The 20,037-nt window shown below is 50.5% G+C and overlaps 3 protein-coding genes across 3 annotated transcripts in view; 1 reads left to right on the top strand and 2 right to left on the bottom strand.

Annotated features, from left to right (window-relative positions):
• The window catches only part of cep85l (centrosomal protein 85L), a gene marked incomplete at its 3' end in the record, with an annotated part of 36,072 nt that extends 32,466 nt beyond the window's left edge, over positions 1 to 3,606 (top strand). The window contains exons 8-13 of the mRNA XM_084453986.1: positions 519 to 673; positions 1,144 to 1,261; positions 1,430 to 1,480; positions 1,963 to 2,046; positions 2,929 to 3,112; positions 3,443 to 3,606. Coding sequence (XP_084310112.1) covers positions 519 to 673; positions 1,144 to 1,261; positions 1,430 to 1,480; positions 1,963 to 2,046; positions 2,929 to 3,112; positions 3,443 to 3,606 — 756 coding nt within the window. The remainder of the gene's footprint in view (positions 1 to 518; positions 674 to 1,143; positions 1,262 to 1,429; positions 1,481 to 1,962; positions 2,047 to 2,928; positions 3,113 to 3,442) is intronic.
• Positions 3,607 to 5,590: 1,984 nt separating this feature from the next.
• LOC311321974 (uncharacterized protein) lies at positions 5,591 to 17,055 on the bottom strand (the record flags this gene model as incomplete). The annotated part of the gene is made up of 9 exons (XM_084453987.1): positions 5,591 to 5,598; positions 7,149 to 7,259; positions 7,863 to 8,032; positions 9,097 to 9,278; positions 10,635 to 10,726; positions 13,408 to 13,665; positions 15,188 to 15,337; positions 16,329 to 16,608; positions 16,768 to 17,055. 9 exons carry the CDS (start codon positions 17,053 to 17,055, stop codon positions 5,591 to 5,593), a joined length of 1,539 nt encoding a protein of 512 aa, XP_084310113.1.
• Positions 17,056 to 19,088: 2,033 nt separating this feature from the next.
• slc35f1 (solute carrier family 35 member F1) overlaps positions 19,089 to 20,037 on the bottom strand; it is a gene marked incomplete at both ends in the record, with an annotated part of 30,919 nt that continues 29,970 nt past the window's right edge. The window contains one exon of the mRNA XM_084454185.1: positions 19,089 to 19,316. Coding sequence (XP_084310311.1) covers positions 19,089 to 19,316 — 228 coding nt within the window. The remainder of the gene's footprint in view (positions 19,317 to 20,037) is intronic.

A 20,037-nucleotide genomic window follows, 5' to 3' on the forward strand; every position in this document is an offset into this window, starting at 1 on the left:
AAATAAATTCTAATACACCATTCCCCCCTCCAACCGGTTCACACACCCACTCAACAAAGGTGAATCGAACCATTTCAAGCTCTCTCCTCACTCGCACACACACACACACACACACACACACACACACACACACACACACATATGCAGTACAAGCACATCTTTGATCAGCACACCACAGCAGTCGACTAGATCGATCAACTCAAACATAAATCTCTCTCTCTCTCCCTGTCGTCCCCCTCTTTCCGTCTCTCTCTGTCTCCCCTCTCTGTATAATGATAATTGAATTGAATACATGTCGGTTTGATTTACTTGAACATGCTAAGATGTGTACTGGATGATGATGTAGATAGAGATGTAGTACACAATCTGACCACCAGATGTCAGTAATAATCCGCTTGTGAATTAAGTAAATCATGGGGCAAACGGTAGGCATTGTGTGTGCGTGCAGTACTAATGTCACTGCCTGTGTGTGTGTGTGCGTGTGTGCGTGTGCGCGTGCGTGCGTGCATGCGTGCTAGCTGGAGGAGATGCAGAAGAAGGCGGAGGGTCTCCAGGAGCAGGTGTGTCACCTGGAGCAGAGCCTGGCGGAGGGGCGGAGTCTGCTGCAAGAGAAGGAGGAGCTTATAGAGAAGCAGGGCAGACGGGAGAAGGAGCTGATGGGTGCCGTTCACAGGTAGGACAGGCCTGTCTTCCCCTCTGTTCTCTCTCTCTCCCCCATCACGTCTTTCTCCCCCCCCCTCTTATCTCCCAACCTCTCCTGTCTCTCCTCTCTCTCTCTTTCTCTCTCCCCTTCTCTCTCTCTCCTGCCCCTCCCTCTCTGTCTCTCTACCTCTCACTGCTCTCTCCTTCTCCTCTATTTCTCTTTTTGACCTCTCTCTCTCTGTTTTTCATCTCTCTTTCTCTCTCTCTTTCTGTCCTCTCTCTGTCTGTCTCTGTTTTTCCTCTCTCTCTCTCTCTCTCTCTTTCTCTCTCTGTCCTCTGTCTCTGCTCTCTCTCTCTTCCCTGTGAATCAAAAGCTCCTTTGAACAATATCGTAAAACGTTTAATGACCAGTTCTCAGTTGGGGTGGTGAATGAATAGCGAATGCGTCCGGCGGGTGGAGACACGTCAGGTGAGCTTGATGTACGTCTCTGTGCGGCCCAGCCTGCAGGCCAAGGTGGAGCAGTGTCTGGAGGACGGCGTGAGGCTGCCTATGATGGATCTGAAGCAGCTGGAGGCGGAGAACAGCAGACTACTGGAGCAGCAGGAAAACAGCAGCAAGGTGAGACAAACACACACACACACACACACAGACAGACAGACACACGCACACATACACACAGACAGACACATACACACAGACACACATACACACGTATACGCTCGCTCACACACTCTCTGGAGGATCCCTGAATGAGATGTCAATCCTGTGTCTCTGCTCTGCTTCCAGCTGATAGCCAATCAGAAGAAGCAGATAGAGAAGCTGACGCTGGAGCTGACGGTAAGACTCTTCCCTCTGGACACAAACACACGCACACACACTCTCAAACACACACACACACACACACACACACACAGAGGCGGGGCCCGTGGCGGTGTAGCGGTCTATTGCTGCTCACCGGGGACCGGGGTTCACGCCCCCGTCTCGCCAGATACGAGCACAGCTGGATCCCCCAGGGGGAGGGGCTTGTTGGGTTTCATCTCAGCTCGAGGGTTCGTCACCGGAGGCCATCGGAGTCACAGTTGCCAGCCGGGAGAGTCTCTCCGTCTTTCGGACGCTACAGTAACAAGGGGACAAATGGAAAAGATGTCGGGTGTAATTGGCTACCAAACTAATCAAACTAAAAACTAAAAACAAACAAACACACATAAACACAAACAATTAATGCCCCTGTGACTGTAGCCGCTCATTGAACTCTGTGTGTGTGTGTGTGTGTGTGTGTGTGTCTCCCACCCCAGGCAGCAGAGAGGAGGTTGCAGCAGGAGAGAGACGGGTCCGAGGAGCTCCGGTCTCAGCTGAAGGAGAAGGAGGAGGACCTGAACTCCCTCTCCAGAACTCTGCAGGAGGTACACACACACACACACACACACGCATGCATACACACACACAGGCATGCACACGCATACAGTACCACACACTATATTAGGATTTGCTCTCATTTTTCATTTCTCAGTCTCAAGGTGAGCGTGAGATGAGTGTTCTCAAGCATGTGAGAACCTACTAGACTGTGTGTGTGTGTGTGTGGGTGGGTTGGTGTTTTGTGCGTTTGTATGGAGGGTGTGTGGGTGTAGCACTTCTAGACGAGCAGAGACTCTCTCTCTCGGAGACGGACACACACACACACAATCACACACACACACACACACACACACCCACCCCTTCAGCCACTATGTGTTATCTAACTGACAGGAACACAAGAACCAATTATCAGGTTGGCTGGGAAGGCAGGGATGGAAAGATGAGAGCAGAGGAGAGAGAGAGGAGAGAGAGAGGAGAGAGAGAGGAGAGAGAGAGGAGAGAGAGAGGAGAGTGGGGGGAGAGAGAGGAGAGTGGAGGAGAGAGAGAGGAGAGTGGAGGAGAGAGAGAGGAGAGTGGAGGAGAGAGAGAGGAGAGAGAGAGGAGAGTGGGGGGAGAGAGAGGAGAGTGGAGGAGAGAGAGAGGAGGGTTTGGGGAGAGAAAGGGCTCGTAGGAGAAGAAAAGTGGGTAGATGAAAAGAAGGAGTTGGGGGGCTGAGTGTGTAATAGGATCAGTGGGGAAGTCTTAACTACTGGAGCTAGAAGGCTGAGTCCTCAACATGCTCACTATACCCCCTCTAGCACCGCACTGGAGAGGGAAGGGGATTGTGTGTGTGTGTGTGTGTGTGTGTGTGTGTGTGTGTGCGTGTGTGTGTGTTCTCTACGTGTGAAGTTCCCCGCGTTGCTTAACCGAGCCGTTTCCCCCCCTTGCAGAACCAGAGGCAGGTGGGAGAGGGGGTGGCGGCGCGGCCGGCGTCCCAGGGTCAGGTGTCCGAGGCCGGGCCGCTGCTCAGGGAGATGTCCCTCTGTCTGCTGGACCTCCAGGCCCTCTGCAGCATCCTCACCCAGAGGGCGCAGGGCAAGGAGCCCAACCTGGCACTGCTGCTGGGCATCAAGTGTGAGTACACGCACGCACACACACACACACACACACACACACACAGATACTGTTTGCATTAGAGGCTGTCCAGCCTGTCAGCCTCCTGCAGCTCCTCTGAAATACATTTACACTGAATAATAAAAAACCTGCCAACTCAACCTCCCTCCCTCGCTGACAAGCAACACACACGCACGCACACACACACACACACACACACACAGAAGTCTGTCTGTCTGATAAAAACACCCCCCAAAAAAAGTGTTAATACGGTAATGACATTTAAAAAAATAAATAAAGAGGAACAATTGTTTGACGTGGTATTAATGCCCTCCCCCCCTCCCCCTCCAGCCATGAGCGTGTCGGGGGAGGAGAACGACGGCGTGCTGCTGGAGGAGGGGCTCCGGGCCAAGCTGTCGGAGGTGGGCCAGCTGAGGAAGGACGTGGACGCGCTGCGGACCGCCATCTCCGACCGCTACGCGCAGGACATGGGGGACAACTGTGTGACGCAGTGACCCGCTCTCGCCAGGAGGGGGGGGAGGTGGGCGGGGGCGCCATGAACACTCTCCCCTCTCCTCCCGGGGCTGGACCGCCCCCTCCTCCTCGCCCCCTAAAAATGACTAGGAGAGACCGGAGGAGAGTCATCAAAGTCCAGCGTTAGAAAAAGGGAATAATAAATTAGGTACAGAGACTGTGTGTGTGTGTGCGCGCATGTGTATGTGCACGCGCGTGTGTGTGGGGGTGTGTGCGTGCGTGCACAGAGAGACAGAGGAGCTCATAGCCAGCGCTACGCACCGCGGCGACACGGCCGTCTGAATGTAGGACAAAGCTACGAATCAGGTCTCACGACGAGGAACCGTCTGCTACCCCCGGGGGGTCGGGACCCTCTGGCCTCGCCGCGCTAACCGGACGACGGGGCGCCCGTTGGATCACACGGACACGCTTGCTCATCTAGCCCCTCCCCCAGCCCCTCCCACCGGCCAGTAGGAACACGACTCTGCTGCTCTGTCAAGTGCCTCTCTGTCTGCCAGCTGATTCAACCAATGCCCCCCCCCCATCCTTAAACAATCCTCCACCTGTGACCAATCACGTCTCACCGTCGGTTATCCAAAGACATCGCCCCTCCACCCCTCTGCGGTCGGGTCGCTGGTCGACCGTCTGCAGTGTCTGCGACCGTCTCAACATGGTCTCCGGCGCCTTCTGTTTCTCCAGGCCGACTTCCTGTTTAGACCCGCGGCCGTCCTCTTGACTGTGTGTGTACATGCGTGGGTGTACAAGGCGTTTTAAGTGTTCGACTAGCGGGCTACTAGGCTATCTAACTAGCTGTCTGTCTGTTACGATTCTACGTCCTAATAAGCAATATGGCTGACTGTTGACTGACAACTAGGTCGTGATGAGCTAACCATCAGGTAACATTCAGGTGTGTTCTTAACCAAAGCCGCTGTCCAGGAAGGTTTTGCGTAGATACTAGGCTACTCCTAATCCTACTGTGTGTAGCCTGAGCTGTGTCACCCGACTCCCATGGACGCCTGTATGACATGACAGGAACACGCATAGGCTTCGGCTTAAGCGGGGCGGGCAGGTGTGTGGATCTTTCTCTGTCGGTCAGTGTGTGTGTGTCCACCGTAAGGCCCAGCAAGAATCTCAATCTCTCCATCTCCCTCGCTCCGTCTTCGCGAGAGGCGCCGCCGCGGCTCCATTGATCATCTGTGGCCTCCGTCTACCCCCCTCCCCCACCGTCCCTTCTCCCAACCCCCGGCCAGAGGAATACCGACCTCCTCCAGCTGTTTACGTCATAGAACCCGGAGAACCGGCCATGACAACCAAACACACTGTTTTCCGTCACGTCGCACGCGCTCCGAATGTGACGCTTCTGAACCTACGCATACGGAGCCAGACGCTGTCGCTTCTCAGCCCGGGCGTCACGTTCTCGCCCATTTTCCAGATCTTAAGTGTGTTTTGCATGTTTCTCCACGTTCCGACGTGGACTATAGCTCATGTTTGTGTTATGCTACGAGCATGGTTAGGCTGCTTGTCTCCGAATTATGAAACCTAGGCCGGATGGCTCAAATTAAGAGGTAGGTTTTGATGATATATAGAAGCGGTTTTAAAGGGGATAGGATAAAAATGTACTGTAATCTCTATGCAACCTCACACCCACCAGCACTTCGAATTCAGTAGTCTGTAGATTATCATCCAGATGATGTAATGGCTCTCCTGTGCCTTTTCGTATCTATGCAGCAGAACTCTGCTTCCCGATGTGGACCCCGTTCTGGACACCGACGGTCTACGCTGCGTGAGGGCGTCTCGTTAGCCGTCTCTGAATGTCTGGAGGTCAGGTCTGCTGGATGAGTCGCAGCTGTCCGCCAAGCCATAGGCACAAACGACGCACGCCCCCCCCCACGCCAGTCCACTCAGGTCCGAGACCAGCTGTCCGTTAGGAAAACAAAAAGGAATGTAGACGCGCAGAAGTGCCGTACGATAAAATGTCTGTTGTGATCAAAAGACTGGGGAGGGGAAAAAGGGTTAGAACACACCGTTTCAGGTGCCCTGAGCAAAAAAAAATATTCTAATGAGGAACACGTAGACACATTCTTGCGAACTTCCCATTTATGTATTGAAGTGTACGCAAGACTACTGCTCTGTTCATCCTCCCCATACGCCTGTGAGGAGTGAGTTTCTGAAGACGACGTTCAAAGGGAAGTGCGTTATAAAGAAACATTTCTTCTAAAAGGGACGAGGTGTGGTTGTCTTGGCTGGTTCTCAATTTTAACGCGAGCCACTGGCTGGCCCCCCGTTTGTGTAGGAATCCTGGTTTCTGAGACTAATAATGTTCCAGGCTTTTTAGTTCTGCAGCTAGAATTTATGAATGCCAAAGGTCTATTTATATACAACGTTCCTAAAAAGTATTAACAAGTATTTTTCCATTTTTAAAAAAGGGGTTTGATCAAGTTATTTGTACAGGTGGCAAATAAAATATTTTTCTATAGTTTGTGTGCGTTTAATTGCAAGTCTTCTGAAAGGTCTGTGAGAAATGCAATCAATGTAAACTTCAACCTCTCTCACATTCAGAGACCACCTTTCCTCACAGACATCACCTGTCAAAAAGACATCTTCCCTCAGACTACATCCTCAGAACACACCAATAAGACCAGTTGCTCCAGGCCCAAGTGTTTTTAATGGTTCCACTGTTGTAACACTGCAGGTACGCTGACCTCGGCTGTTATAGCTGGGCAAGAACATACTTGGAGATTTACATTGATTTACCATTAGATTGGCAACTGATGTTAACCAATGATCATAGTGGCTCAGAAGACATTGGCATGTTAAAAGTGGATATTTAAAGGCACTGGAAATGTTCATGTTCAAGGTCTTTAAAATTACACGTATCAACACATACATCCTGAGTGAATTTAAATGTTGAAGACATTGATTTAAAATACATAAGGTCACTGCACATTCAGAATGTCACATAAGGTCACTGCACATTCAGAATGTCAACAGTTTAGTGAAGACATAAGTATAAAAAGTGATTAAATCAAAATTGGACAAATCTCTAGGCTTAATGGGTGGTCCGATAAAAAAACAAAAAAATGGATTTAAAAAGCAAAGACCGCATCAGGTCCAGTTAACAAGAGGAAGATGGTCTCCTGAGATGCTGATCAAAATGTCCAGCCATCCAGTTTCCTGAGATGCTGATTAAAATGTCCAGCCATCCAGTTTCCTGAGATGCTGATTAAAATGTCCAGGCGTCCAGTCTCCTAAGATGCTGATTAAAATGTCCAGGCGTCCAGTCTCCTGTGATGCCGATAAAATGTCCAAGTGTCTCTTGGACAGACTGAGGGTCACCGGGAGCATTATAGCTCCATGTATTAACTAGATGGTAGCTGGTTAAGAGTTACGTCCAGCTGTCCAGGGTTGAGACGGGCGCAGCGGGCAGGGCTGGCCTGTCGGTCAGTGTGTCAGCTGGTTAGGGTTTGCCTGTGATAACAGTCTAGCTGGACTGTTCCAAGCCCTGTCCAGGGTTGAGGCGGCCATGGCAGGCCAGCCCTGGCACACTGCAGCACCAGGCCTTTCACCGCCTCCAGGTAGAGCTGCTGGCCAGAGTTGAGGTACAGCCACACCACCCTGCTCATCTGGGCGCACGCCGAGTCTCCATGGAGGCTGTCTGCAGGGAGAGAGGACAGGAGTGGAGTCGCACACTGCTGGACATCTGTACACAGACGTGTCACTGTAAACTCACGAGTCAGTCTCTAAACGCTGCTCAACTACAGACTGAGGACATTCATCCAGACTTCATTGCTAAAAGTGGGTGAAACAATTTGAGATTGAAGAAAAAAAAAACGAAAAAAACTGCATTGCACAACCAATCCAAAATCTTACGGCAGTCTTTACCTAATGGGGCGGTGACATGTTTTGATTTCAATGTTTGATTCTCCCCTGCAGTTTGTTTGTGGTTAGACCTAGGCCTTCACCCTATTGAGATGCAAGCACTGGCTCTGGCTGGTAGCATCGGTTTTCGCAGAGATCTCCAAAGTCTGGCATCGTGAGACTAGTCACTGTAACGCATTTACTAACCCACAGGAACCTCAACCAGGGCCTAAGTTACCACATCTCACCGTGCTTGACTCGGGGAAAACTGATCAACGGACGTGACAACCCCCCGGCCAGCCACCGAAAAAAAACGCTTCGACCGACTCAGCTACGCGCCGAGCGTCCCCCTCAAGAGACCACCTCTGACGGCGTTTTGGTAGCCCAGACTAGCGGTTACCTTGTGGTATCTTGTGGTAGCGCTCCAGCAGGCTGTAGAGGGCTTCCGGCAGCAGCTGTCGGACCCAGCAGTTCTCCTCCAGGTGGATCCAGTCGTGGACCAGACGCTTCCTCCGCAGGAAGCCCTGGATGTGGCTCAGGTAGGCGGGGTTACCGGACACCATGTACAGTCTGGGGGAAACACGCATGCAAGCGAACGATACCGGATGTACAGTAAGGAACACAAAAACAGCACTGGGATAGGATCGCTTGGAATAGGCTGTAGTGTAAGTAAGTAAACAAACTATTTATATCGCACTTCTCACAGAAAGGACTTGGAAAGAAGTGCTTCACACAGGTTCAAATGCATAGAAAGAATCAACCAAAAATAGACACGCACAGGAAACGGAGCGCGGTGACGGGTAGGTAGGGAACAGACCACAGCGGGCTGGAACAGTGATTGTATTACAGAGAGGTGCTTCAACTGGCTCTGCGGTTGCTAGGCTGTCTGGCAGAGTGACGGGTCTTTGTCTTTGTCCCCCCCTCCTCTCCCCCTCCCCTCCTCTCCCCCCCCCACAGGAGGATCAAGGTAGACGCGCGGATGTTGCGCCTAGGGAAAAAACTAAGTTCTGGTTCTGTCCAAGTTCTGTCAGTTTCCTGTGGTTTCTGCAGGGCGGGGAAGACAGATTTCATGAACTTCACAAACACCTCAGCCGCTGTAGATCTAACCCAGCTAAGCTTTTTTTCCCCCTCAGGCTTCAAAGTCTGTCATCGTTAAACCTGCAGCTCCTCACCCATTCCCCTCCCTCCCTCCCTCCCTCCCAAGCTCCTCTACTCCTAGAGATTGGTAGGTTGGGTTAAGTCACACACTGACCGCACACAGGCCAAACACACCAGTCTTAACTTGCAGAAGGGCAGAGTACTAAGTAGTCTGTAGTATTATGTCATTTGTAACACAGCAGAGTAATATGGTCTACTTGCAGTAGAGCGGTGTAGTGTGCAGTAGAACATACTTTTAGTAGAGTAGACTAGAGTAGTGTGCAGTTACATACTTGCAGTAGGGCAGAGTAGTGTGCAGTTACATACTTGTAGTAGGGCAGAGTAGTGTGCAGTTACATACTTGTAGTAGGGCAGAGTAGTGTGCAGTTACATACTTGTAGTAGGGCAGAGTAGTGTGCAGTTACATACTTGTAGTAGGGCAGAGTAGTGTGCAGTTACATACTTGTAGTAGGGCAGAGTAGTGTGCAGTTACATACTTGTAGTAGGGCAGGCTCTCGATCATTCTCCAGTTGACGTAGTTGATGGCCGTCTCCTCCAGTGTGCACACCCTGGCCATCTGGACCTTGGCCACCTGCCAGAGCCGGTGATGGCCCACCACGCTCTCCTGCAGCTCCCGACGCAGGACCAGGTACACCCCCTCCAACGTGTCCTTATACACCTGACACACACACAGTCAGTCAATGGACTGCACTTACAATTAGGTCCATCAATATTTGGAGACAGTTTTCTTCATTTTGGCTCTGTACACGACCACAATGGATTTGAAATGAAATAATCAATATGTGCTTTAGCTGCAGACTTTCGGCTTTAATTTGAGGGTATTTACATCCAAATTAGGTGAATTACAAACAATTGTATATGTGGTCGCCCGCTTTTTAAGGGACCAAAAGTAATTTGGTCTGCTCAGCTGTTCCATGGACAAGTGTGTGTTATTCCCTCGTTATATATATAATTATAGCAGATAAAAGGTCTAGAGTTCATTTCAAGTGTGGTACTTGTATTTGGAATCTGTTGCTGTCAACTCTCAATATGAAATCCAAAGAGCTGTCACTAACTATTACAGTGAAGCAAGCCATCATTAGGATGAATTTTTTTTTTTTTTTTTTTAACTCATCCGAGAGATGGCAAAAACATTACGTGTGGCCAAATCACCCGTTTGGTACATTCTTAAAAAGAAAACGCACTGATGAGCTAGGCAACACCAAAAGCCCCAGAAGCAGTGAAGGCTGGTTCATTAGGGTGAGGGCTGGTTCATTAGGGTGAGGGCTGGTTCATTAGGGTGAGGGCTGGTTCATTAGGGCTGGTTCATTAGGGTGATAAGCAGTGAGGGCTGGTTCATTAGGGTGATATGGACGACGCCCCACCAGAGGGAAAAGAGGGATTTTTTTCTGTCCCATTCTACTGGTGTTGCACTAGTATCTTCTAGTTTTTCGAATTCAGTCTGGTTGAAAATCGTCCAGGTCGTTCTGACAGACTTGCATATAAAAATATGTTTAAAAAATCGGAACTGTAAGCCCTGTAATGTAATCTCTATGGGTTCTGGAGGTTCTTGCACGAACGCGTTTACATCATACAGTAAATACAACACCACAGCTGACAACAAGCTAGTGTCACATTCAACATGGCTAGCATTAAGAGCAACTCGAACTCAATTCAGTCATTAATTATTTGGTTGGATTAAACGCTTAAATTGTGTTTAAAATCACTGTCAGCGTAGCAGTTTCCTATATCACAGAAAACCTCTGCGAAATCGAACTCTGGCGGACATTGCATGGACAACTACAGGTAGGCTATCATAGACATTCATTATCTCGCAATTGCAAATTGGGGTTCAGTGTCTTGCCCAAGGACACTTCAACATGCGGAGGAGCCAGGAATCAAACCGGCGACCCTGCAGTCACTGGATGACCTGCTCTACCTCCTGAGCCACAGCCACCCCCACATACAGTCCTCACATGCGCCCCACTGAGGCTCTACAGCACCAGCTACAGAAGAGGGGAGCACAGTGGGTTACCTTCCTGCGTTTGAGGCGGCCCCAGTCACGGCCCAGGATCCAGGCCACCAGAGACCGGCACATGGAGAAATAGTTATCTACTGACTGGATACCTGAGACACGGAGAGAGAGAGACAGAGAGAAAGAGACAGAGACAGAGAGAGAGAGAGGCGTTTGTCAGGGTTGTAATTTAAGTCCGACTATTTATATAAATGAACTTGCTGATCAACCAGCTGTTCCTGACCTCTCCCTCCTAGATAAAGAGGTTTCCATTTTCTGCTGATGACCTTGTTCTACTGTCATCTACTGACCTTGTTCTACTGTCATCTACTGACCTTGTTCTACTGTCATCTACTGACCTTGTTCTACTGTCATCTACTGAACAAGGACTACAGGAATAGCTGGACATAGAAAAGTATCGTCAGAACCTGGTCCCTAGCAGTAAATATGAAGAAAACTCAATTTTCCAAAAATGCCAAAGATGTCAGGAAAACAAACACCAGTTTTCTATAAATAATAATATAATTGAACATACTGTAGTATGATTAGACAAATATATTCCAGGAGCTTGCTCCAGGTTGCCTGTTTTAATATCTGTGCTGCTTTTATGGCTCTGTGTGCTACTAACCCTGTTCTGCCTTCCCTCTCCCTAGTGCCTCTCTCTCTCCCTCCTATCTTCTAACCAGGTCCAGTGGATGCCCCACTGTCACCAGCAGACCTACCGGAGTCCGATAGATACCCGTGTCTGCTGTGGATGTCATAGCATTTAGTTAACACACACACACGTACACAGACATACACCAGCCCACTTCCGGCCTGGGCCATAGCAAACACACACCAGTATTTGCCATGTCTCTCCTATGATGCTTTTTTAGCCTCTCTTACTCTGAAATGTAATTTAATGTAATGTATTGCTTTATAAATGTTCTTAGCCGGTAGACAAACATACTCCTGGAGCTTGCTCGATCGCCTTGTTGAGAGGGGTCAGGGAAGAATTTTTACAGCTCACTTATCTGGCCCCCGGGTGATTACTGTTTTTTTGCTTCCCTCTGGAATATGTAGAGGTGGGTCGTATGCCCACCTCCCTTGTTCTCTGTAAAGCGCATTGTGTTGCCTCTGGGTATGAAATGCGCTATACAAATAAAGCTTTGATTGATTAATTGATTCAAACCTATCTTGGCATAACCAAGACAGCATCAGGGAGCTTCAACATGGCAGTGAAGGCACTAAAATAAAGCTCCAAGAAATATAAATGCAATTAGGAGAACATTTTAAAATCACCAAATTCCAATTCAAATCGCTTAAAATATTTGAGTGTCATCCAGCCCATTGCGCTGTATTGTAGTGAAGTATGGGGTCCACTGTCATCCTAGCTATACCCGCTGGGACCAACATCCAACACAATCTTTACATGCAGAATTTTGCAGGTACATTTTACAGATAGAGAAAAACACCAACGAATGCATGTAGAGCAGAATTAGGCAGCTACCCACTGATTAACATTCTAAAGAGAGCACTGAACATTTTTACCACCTTAAATCCAGCACCCTAGACACCCTCCATTCCAAAGCCATCCAAACCCAAGAGCTGAGCCCAGAAAAGAGTCCACTATGTCAGCTGGTGCTGAGACTAACTACCCCCTCTCAGACACACTCTGACCAGGCTCACACCAACACTGCTCTCCAAACACCAATCAGAGTTAACACAAGTATAACACAATGTAAAGAAACCTATTTGGAACATTGGAAATAAGTAACTAAAAGCCAAAGTAGATTAGAATGTTATCTGGCCCTAAAAAGAGATTGTAAATTGGCAGAATATCGCAATCAAAAAAGGACGACAAAAAATCATGGCAACCAAAAGAAAACAGAATACGTGTTCGACAGGTGAGGTTGGAACAGAGATGCACTTCCTCCTATACTGTAAAACATTAAAGACGGAACATCTACTTTAACAAGTTTAACTCTGTAATTGCAGACTGCAAACAGCTTAATGACCTCTCAAAACTAAAAATACTCCTAGGAGAAGCAGACAGGGCATGTATGACTGCTCAATATGTATCATCATGCCACAACCTGAGGGAGTGAGTGACTTAGACACAGCACATACATACTGTATATTCACATGCATACAAACAAATAAATTTACACATTATTATTATTACCATTTATTGCAGCATTTCTTATTTATATATAAAAACACTTGTATAATTAGTATAATATTCTCTTGTATTTGCCATTTAATTAGTTCTATGCTTTTGCAATATGTACTGCATTTCCGATCAATAAAGCTTATTGAATTAAATTGAAAAATTGAGAGATGGAGAGAGAGAGAGAGAGAGGGGAGCGAGAACAGAGAGACGGAGACAGGAGAGAGAGAGGAGAGTGAGAACAGAGATGAAGAGAGGGAGAGAGAGAGGGGGGAGTGAGAGAACAGAGATGAAGAGAGGGAGAGAGAGGCTGACATGAAAAAGCCAGCGGCCCTGCGGAGCGCAGAGCTGAGCCTGCGGATCACCGTGGGTTTTTGTAGTCTTTGTAACCGAGCCGGTGGCAAACTACACAGGCAGAACAGTGGAGCACCCCGGGGGGGTTATATATAGGCTAGGCTCCCCCCCCCCCCCCCGGGTTAGTACCTTCATGTCCCAAAAGAAGCGCCTTGAACGTTTTGGTGCTTGCCGTTTTTGCTATACCTGCTTCACACTCATCTTGACGCCCAAGTAGATCTCGTCTCCAGACAGGTTCAATAAACCAAAACACCCCACAGGCGCAGTCCTGAGGCGCGCCGGCCTACTCACCCGCCGTCTCGTCCCCCTGCGCCAGCTTGCCGCGCCAGTAGTCCGCCGTGATTGGGTGGAGCGAGGCCAGGTACCGGACGTCGCACAGGGTCTCGCCCCAGGTGGCCACCTTCCTCCTGCAGTGCCGACGCCATTGGAGGAAGACCGAGCGCAGCTGGTAGTCATAGGGCGGGGGCTGGCGGAACAGCCAATAGCAGAAGAGCCACTGGAACCGACACTGGGTGTACTGGTGGAACAGCGTCTCTAGTTCTGTATGGTCTGGTTTGGAGAGAGGGTGAGGGGGTAGGTTGAGGAGAGAGGGTGAGGGGGTAGGTTGAGGAGAGAGGGTGAGGGGGTAGGTTGAGGAGAGAGGGTGAGGGGGTAGGTTGAGGAGAGAGGGAGGAAGGAGAGGGGAAGCCAGGTGGAGGGCAGACAGGTGCAGAGAGATTATTTGGATTCCACCCCATGCTGCTGTGTCCTGCCCTATCCTAGGAGATCAGAGACGAGGAGACTAGGCAAAACTATTGAGGCGCACCCGCTAGGCGTTAACTCCGCCGTACGAGCACGCCGGGAGGAAACGAGATAGCCGACACCACCGGGATGGAGCTGGTTTCAGACGCAGCGGCGAGTGAGAGCTTTAAGAGCGATGAGATGTGTGGGACTAGGAAACAGCGGTCAGGCAAGCCATCCACACTCGCCTCAATAGTCCCGAGAGTTTCTCTCCTCTGATCAAAAACACTTTGAACTGGCTCAGCAGTGCACAAAACGGGACCACCTTTAGCTCTCTGCGTGATCCCTCCCGCGCGCACACACACACACACACACGCGCGCGCACACACACACACACAGCAATAAAGCAGAAATCTGACTGAAGACTGCAGGCTAAATGCTATACTGGAGTGTAGAGGAGGCTAGCTGCTGGAGGGAAAATGTTAGAAACTAGAAGATAGAGGCTGGAAACTAGAGGCTGGAAACTAGAGGCTAGAGTAGTGGTTGCAGTGTAGAGGCTGGAGACTGCAAACTAGAGACTAGAGGCTAGAGACTAGAGGCTAGGGTAGACTAGAGCGTAGAGGCTGGGGTAGACTAGAGCATAGAGGCTGGGGTAGACTAGAGCGTAGAGGCTAGGGTAGACTAGAGCGTAGAGGCTGGGGTAGACTAGAGCGTAGAGGCTGGGGTAGACTAGAGCGTAGAGGCTGGGGTAGACTAGAGAGTAGAGGCTGGGGTAGACTAGAGAGTAGAGGCTGGGGTAGACTAGAGAGTAGAGGCTGGGGTAGACTAGAGAGTAGAGGCTAGGGTAGACTAGAGAGTAGAGGCTGGGGTAGACTAGAGCGTAGAGGCTAGGGTAGACTAGAGAGTAGAGGCTGGGGTAGACTAGAGAGTAGAGGCTGGGGTAGACTAGAGCGTAGAGGCTGGGGTAGACTAGAGCGTAGAGGCTGGGGTAGACTAGAGAGTAGAGGCTGGGGTAGACTAGAGAGTAGAGGCTGGGGTAGACTAGAGAGTAGAGGCTGGGGTAGACTAGAGAGTAGAGGCTGGGGTAGACTAGAGAGTAGAGGCTGGGCAGAAGGTTGGGGCAGGTTCACATCAAGTATACAGGTTCACAAATACACATCCCAGATGGGGTTCTAACTCTGTCAAATGACTAGTGGAAGTTAATTTGAAATGTAACAAATGCAACATTGAGTTACAAATAAAGAAATTACAAAAAGACATTGAGATTTCAGCAATAATTTTCCTGTGTATGTGAACGTGTGTGTGTATGTGAGCATGTGTGTGTGTGAACGTGTGCGTGTGAGAGACCCACCGTGGCCGTGTTGCTGGTTGAGAACGTGCCGGTAGACTTGGACGAGGCCTCCATGATGCTCCACAGCCAGAGAGTACAGCTCCTTCCACTCAAGCTCCAGCAGCAGCTTCTTCTCCTCCACCTCCTCCTCCTCCTCCTCACCTGCAAACACTGAGGAGCAGGCGGAGCCAATAACAGAAACACGCCTCACAGAGCAGATCCCAGAGAATATCGGATCAAATAAGTCGATTTTTATTTATTTTTATTACAGGATCAGAGTGGGGGGTCTTTATTCAGCCACACAGTGACACGCACTATTACACACAGGGAGTGGCGACGCAGCACACAGACATGCAATTTTCAGGGGTCACTGGTGGAAATTGTTCCCTGCATTTCTCCAATCCAAGCCACCCTCCCCTCCAGGGGCAGCGGGCATCAGGCAGCCATCGTTCATGGCGCCCGGGGACCAAGTCCAGGTGCTCGGCCCAGGTCTTGGGTCAGGGACCAGACTGAGGACCATCTGTTCATCTACGTGTTTTTCGTTTGGGAAGATGCCCTTGCCAACACAAGTGGAACATGCAAACTCCGCACAGAAAGGTCCGGAGCCCTTGCTGTGAGGCAACAGTACTAGGTACTGCGCCACCGTAACACTGCCACACAAGTCATTTTGGGGTTGTGTCTTGCTCAAGGACACTTCAGCACAATGCCAGGAGCTGTTACCTAACTGTGGGGACCAGGGACCGTTTCACACAAACTCACTTTTAATCCTTAGCCTTTTGAGACCTGATTTCACATTGTTTCTCTCGCAAACAAACCATATTGCGCGTCAGGTTAGTTCATCCCATCAATATTTAACAAAACTACAAACACTGCATGTTTACATACACAGTTAGGTTACAGGTGTCATTGCATCACTCTAATTGCCTCCAGTCCACCCTCACTCGGTTTGAAAACACATGACCAACTCCCTTTCTTCTCTGGTTCTTATTGAAGGTTTCACTGATGTTGAATGGGATGTAGAGTCAAATAATCTCTCATAACAGCCAGTCAGGAAGGCTACATTAGGCTACCCCCCTACCCTAGTCTTACCGTCACTATACCCTTAATGATTTAGGGAGGGTAAACTCGTCCTGGTCCTCGACCAAATTTACTCAGAACCCACCTTTGGCTTTCTCCTTCAGCACCTCCGCCTCCACCCCCCACAGAGCCTGGATGTCGGAGGCCGGCAGCCTCACGGGGGGCAGCGGCACAGCCCCCTCCAGGACCAGCCACTGGCTCCAGTATCGCTGCGGCGGCGAGGGGACCTGCGCGAACAGCCGCTCCTGAAGCGAGCGGTTGCAGTGCAGGTTCCTGAACAGCGTCCGCCACATGAACACTTGGCGGAAGGCGGCCTTGGCCGTGGGCGAGCATGTGGCAGTGACAAACGGGACCCCGAACGACGCCTACGGCGGATATGCGTAAAGCGCGCATGGGGGGAAACAAGGATAGCGAATGAAAAACATGCAAACATTATTTCTCAAAAGTGGCCTAAACGGTTTGTAGCAGCATGTAAGTAAGTAAGTAAGTAAGTAATGTTAAGATGATCGTTGAACGCCGAATACCTGGAAGTGTCGTGTCCAGAGTGAGTTGCAGGAACAGACTCGGAACAGGGTTCGGCACGTGCCCCCGACCCGCAGCAGAGACGTGGGGTCAAGTCCCCGGAGGATGAGCACGAGGACCTCTTCGCTCAGGTGGAGTATTCCGGTATCCGAGCCTCCGCGCGTGTTCTCCGAGCCTCCGCGCGTGTTCTCCGACCGCTCGCCGTCTTCCCGGACCTCCGTCGAGCTCGCGGACAAGAGAGAGAACTGCTCCTGCAACTCGTCCTCCCAGCACGCGTCGTCGGCAGCCATGTTTGCCTGCTGCTGCCGGCAGCCATGATGAGAAGCTGTTGCTAAATAAGTTTGGAACGTTCCACTGTGGTCAGATAGGGGGTGGGAGGTTCACCTGAGTTTACCTGTCACACCTGGGTTGTGGCCAGAAGTGGTACAGCTACGGCCTGGCTAGTTCCCATAAATGGAGCAGGGCTGCCAAGTTTGACCAAAAACTTGGAGTGAGATGTATCCCCTTCCCCGTTAATTTTATTGTCGGGCGAGTTGTTGACGGGAGGGGGGGGGCCGGGGGGGGGGGGGGATTGTCGCGCGAGTTGTTGACGGGGGGGACTTTTGCCCTGAATTCTGCACCTTTGGTCGTGAGGCGGGTTCGTTCGATCCACCCGACCCCCCCCTGGCTACGGGCCTGTAGTAGGCTATGGTCATTTCTCCGTGTGAGAATTGTTATGTGTGGCGTGAGCGTGAGAAGAGGCTGAAATGCGTGTCTCACGCTCAATGCGTGAGACTTGGCAGCCCTGATGGAGAGACCCTAACGCCAACCCTAAACCAATCCTAACCTTAACCCTAAATGGCCTGTGCGTTTATGGGAACTAGCCTCCGTCCTTCTACACCGGCAGTAACTGTGTCCATTCAAGCTACGACCTCACACCTGGTCTGGGCTGCTACAAGAGGCATTTGATTGAGGCCTCACTGTATGTATTCCATTCTCAAACCCATGAAAAATCTGCCACAGATCTGCCACTTTGTTCTTACTGTAGGTGTGACCTGGCTTCCTCAATCAGTGACACCGCCATCTGCCTGTTTAGACTGACACCTGTCCATGGAATGGATGTAGAGCAATTAGACTATTTCCTTTCCAACACTGCCTGCAGTGAGTTGTGTTATGGTGACATCGATTAAGCTTTGACTAAGTACAATTTACCATGTACATGACAAATTAAGATAATTGAATCCTTGACTATTCTAGATTTTGAGTCTCTCAGCTTTCAGACAAATATTCTTTATTTTAGTTAACATATTTGACAGCAAAAGTTCCAATACACTGAAATCAAATAGAATACAAAAAGCAGATGATCCGACTTTGAAAGGTAACCTTTCCAGATCATGTCATTTATAATGTGCTTTGGATATAATCCAGGCAATGCATTAATAAAGCAATACACTACAGCCCAACAGAATCACAATCAATAAAACAACACCACACCTCAGGTAGGACAAGTGCATCATCATAATCAACAATCAATATTTTAAAAATATTTCTCTGCTCAGTAGGCAGAGTGAAGAGAACAGACTGAGCTCCCTGAGTCACCGTCCATCTCGTCCTGGTGACTCAGTCGTCTCTGTCTCAGCGCGAGTTCCGACGGGGACATCAGCGTTTTCTGTGGGTTTGTTCGTTTTTTAAGTACTAAATTGGACTGACTTTTCTTCTTGTTCCCTCGCCTCCTCGGGATGATTTAGAGGAGAAATGTCAGCTTGGCAACACACCTCTAGACGGAGGAGGCGAAACGAAGAATCGAAGGTGGCCTTTCCAGACGGCGTGGTCGGAATGCCGGAGCTGCGTCGTGGCGTCTCCAGCTACAGCACAGCGAGGCGGCGTCTCCCTGCTCTCTGCACCTGGCACTGTGCCAGGTCGATCTACCCATATGGAGGATGTGGGGGAGGAGTAAAACACTGAGAAAAGACACATTTGAGTCCGCTCGACTCATAACCGGGGCTTAAAATTCATAAAGTTTTGCGCCCCGTATAAAAACAACAGTCACCATTTAGCATTTAGACAGGTATTCAACACCACCTAAACATGTAACTGTACAGTAGAATGGGAGGCGATGTTGGAGGGGGCGGGGGGGGGCAGTACCGATACATCAACACATCTTCAGAATCATAATAATGACACCGCTAACTATTCACAGTCCGGGATCACAGTGTACTCTTCTGGCTCTGCTACTGTACGTTTTGCTTAACATCACACTCTCCGCCAGGCGCTCTCTCTGTACAGGGTCGTGAGCCGGGCGGCGGGGGGGGTGGGGGGGGGGGTGGGGGTTGACAGGAGGACATCAGGCCAGCCTGACGCGAGGCTGCTCCTCCTCCACCTCCTGGCCCAGGCTGGTGTAGGTCACCGAGGGCTCCAGGGGCCCCAGCGTGGGCGTGTCCGTGACCGGGTGCCCCGCATTGCGGAACTGCTTGTAGACGCGGGGGTCCTGGGCGACGTAGGTGGCGGAGGAGGCGTAGAGGACCAGGCCCAGCACGATGATGAAGAGCGACAGGAGGTACAGCCCCGAGAACTGAGGAAGACGACACACACGCACACACACACACACTATCTTAACTGGGAAAGATATGGATAGTGTTCTGTTTCACACAGCCTACTGAAACAACGAATAAAAGACAACACTGAGACCGTTAGGGTGGATCTGTCAGATCTGCAGAGCCCCATCTCAGCGTTAAGACGCCATGGAAAGCAAATATCCTGACAGATGGCGCTCCAATACAAGTAAAGTAACACAACGTGGAGTGAAATTCTCAGGGGAAGGCGTGTTGCAGGGGTGTTGAGGGCGTGTTGCAGGCAGAGAACAGTGCGCCTGCAGGGCAGCTCATGGCGACAGCCTTTTCCCTGGCAGCTCCAGCGGAACGAAGCTGCTATGAAACATCCAAATCAAGTATGGACAGAGGCAGCGTGGGGAGACTGAGGCGGAGCAGAGCGACAGAGACAGGGCCACTCAGACAGGCTGCGACAACGGCGCCGCCGCCGCGCTCCGAAACCCATTATTTCCGATGGCTCGCGTCGCGCCACGGCGGATTTCCCCCGCAGCGCGGCTTCGCCGTTCGGCTCGGCGAGTTTGACTAGTACCGCCGCCCCCCGGGGACGTTCACACAGGGCGCGATTTAAGCCGAGCTCGCTGGCGCGGCCCAAAAGTTGAACCTCGTTAAATATGGATGGAGGCGGAGTGGGGGGGGGGGGGGGGGGGGGTGAGGCGGAGCAGGGAGGCGAGCGCGGCTCAAATG

The sequence above is a fragment of the Borostomias antarcticus genome, assembly GCF_949987555.1.
Source record: "Borostomias antarcticus genome assembly, chromosome: 19".
In the NCBI taxonomy this organism is placed as follows: Eukaryota; Metazoa; Chordata; class Actinopteri; order Stomiiformes; family Stomiidae; genus Borostomias; species Borostomias antarcticus.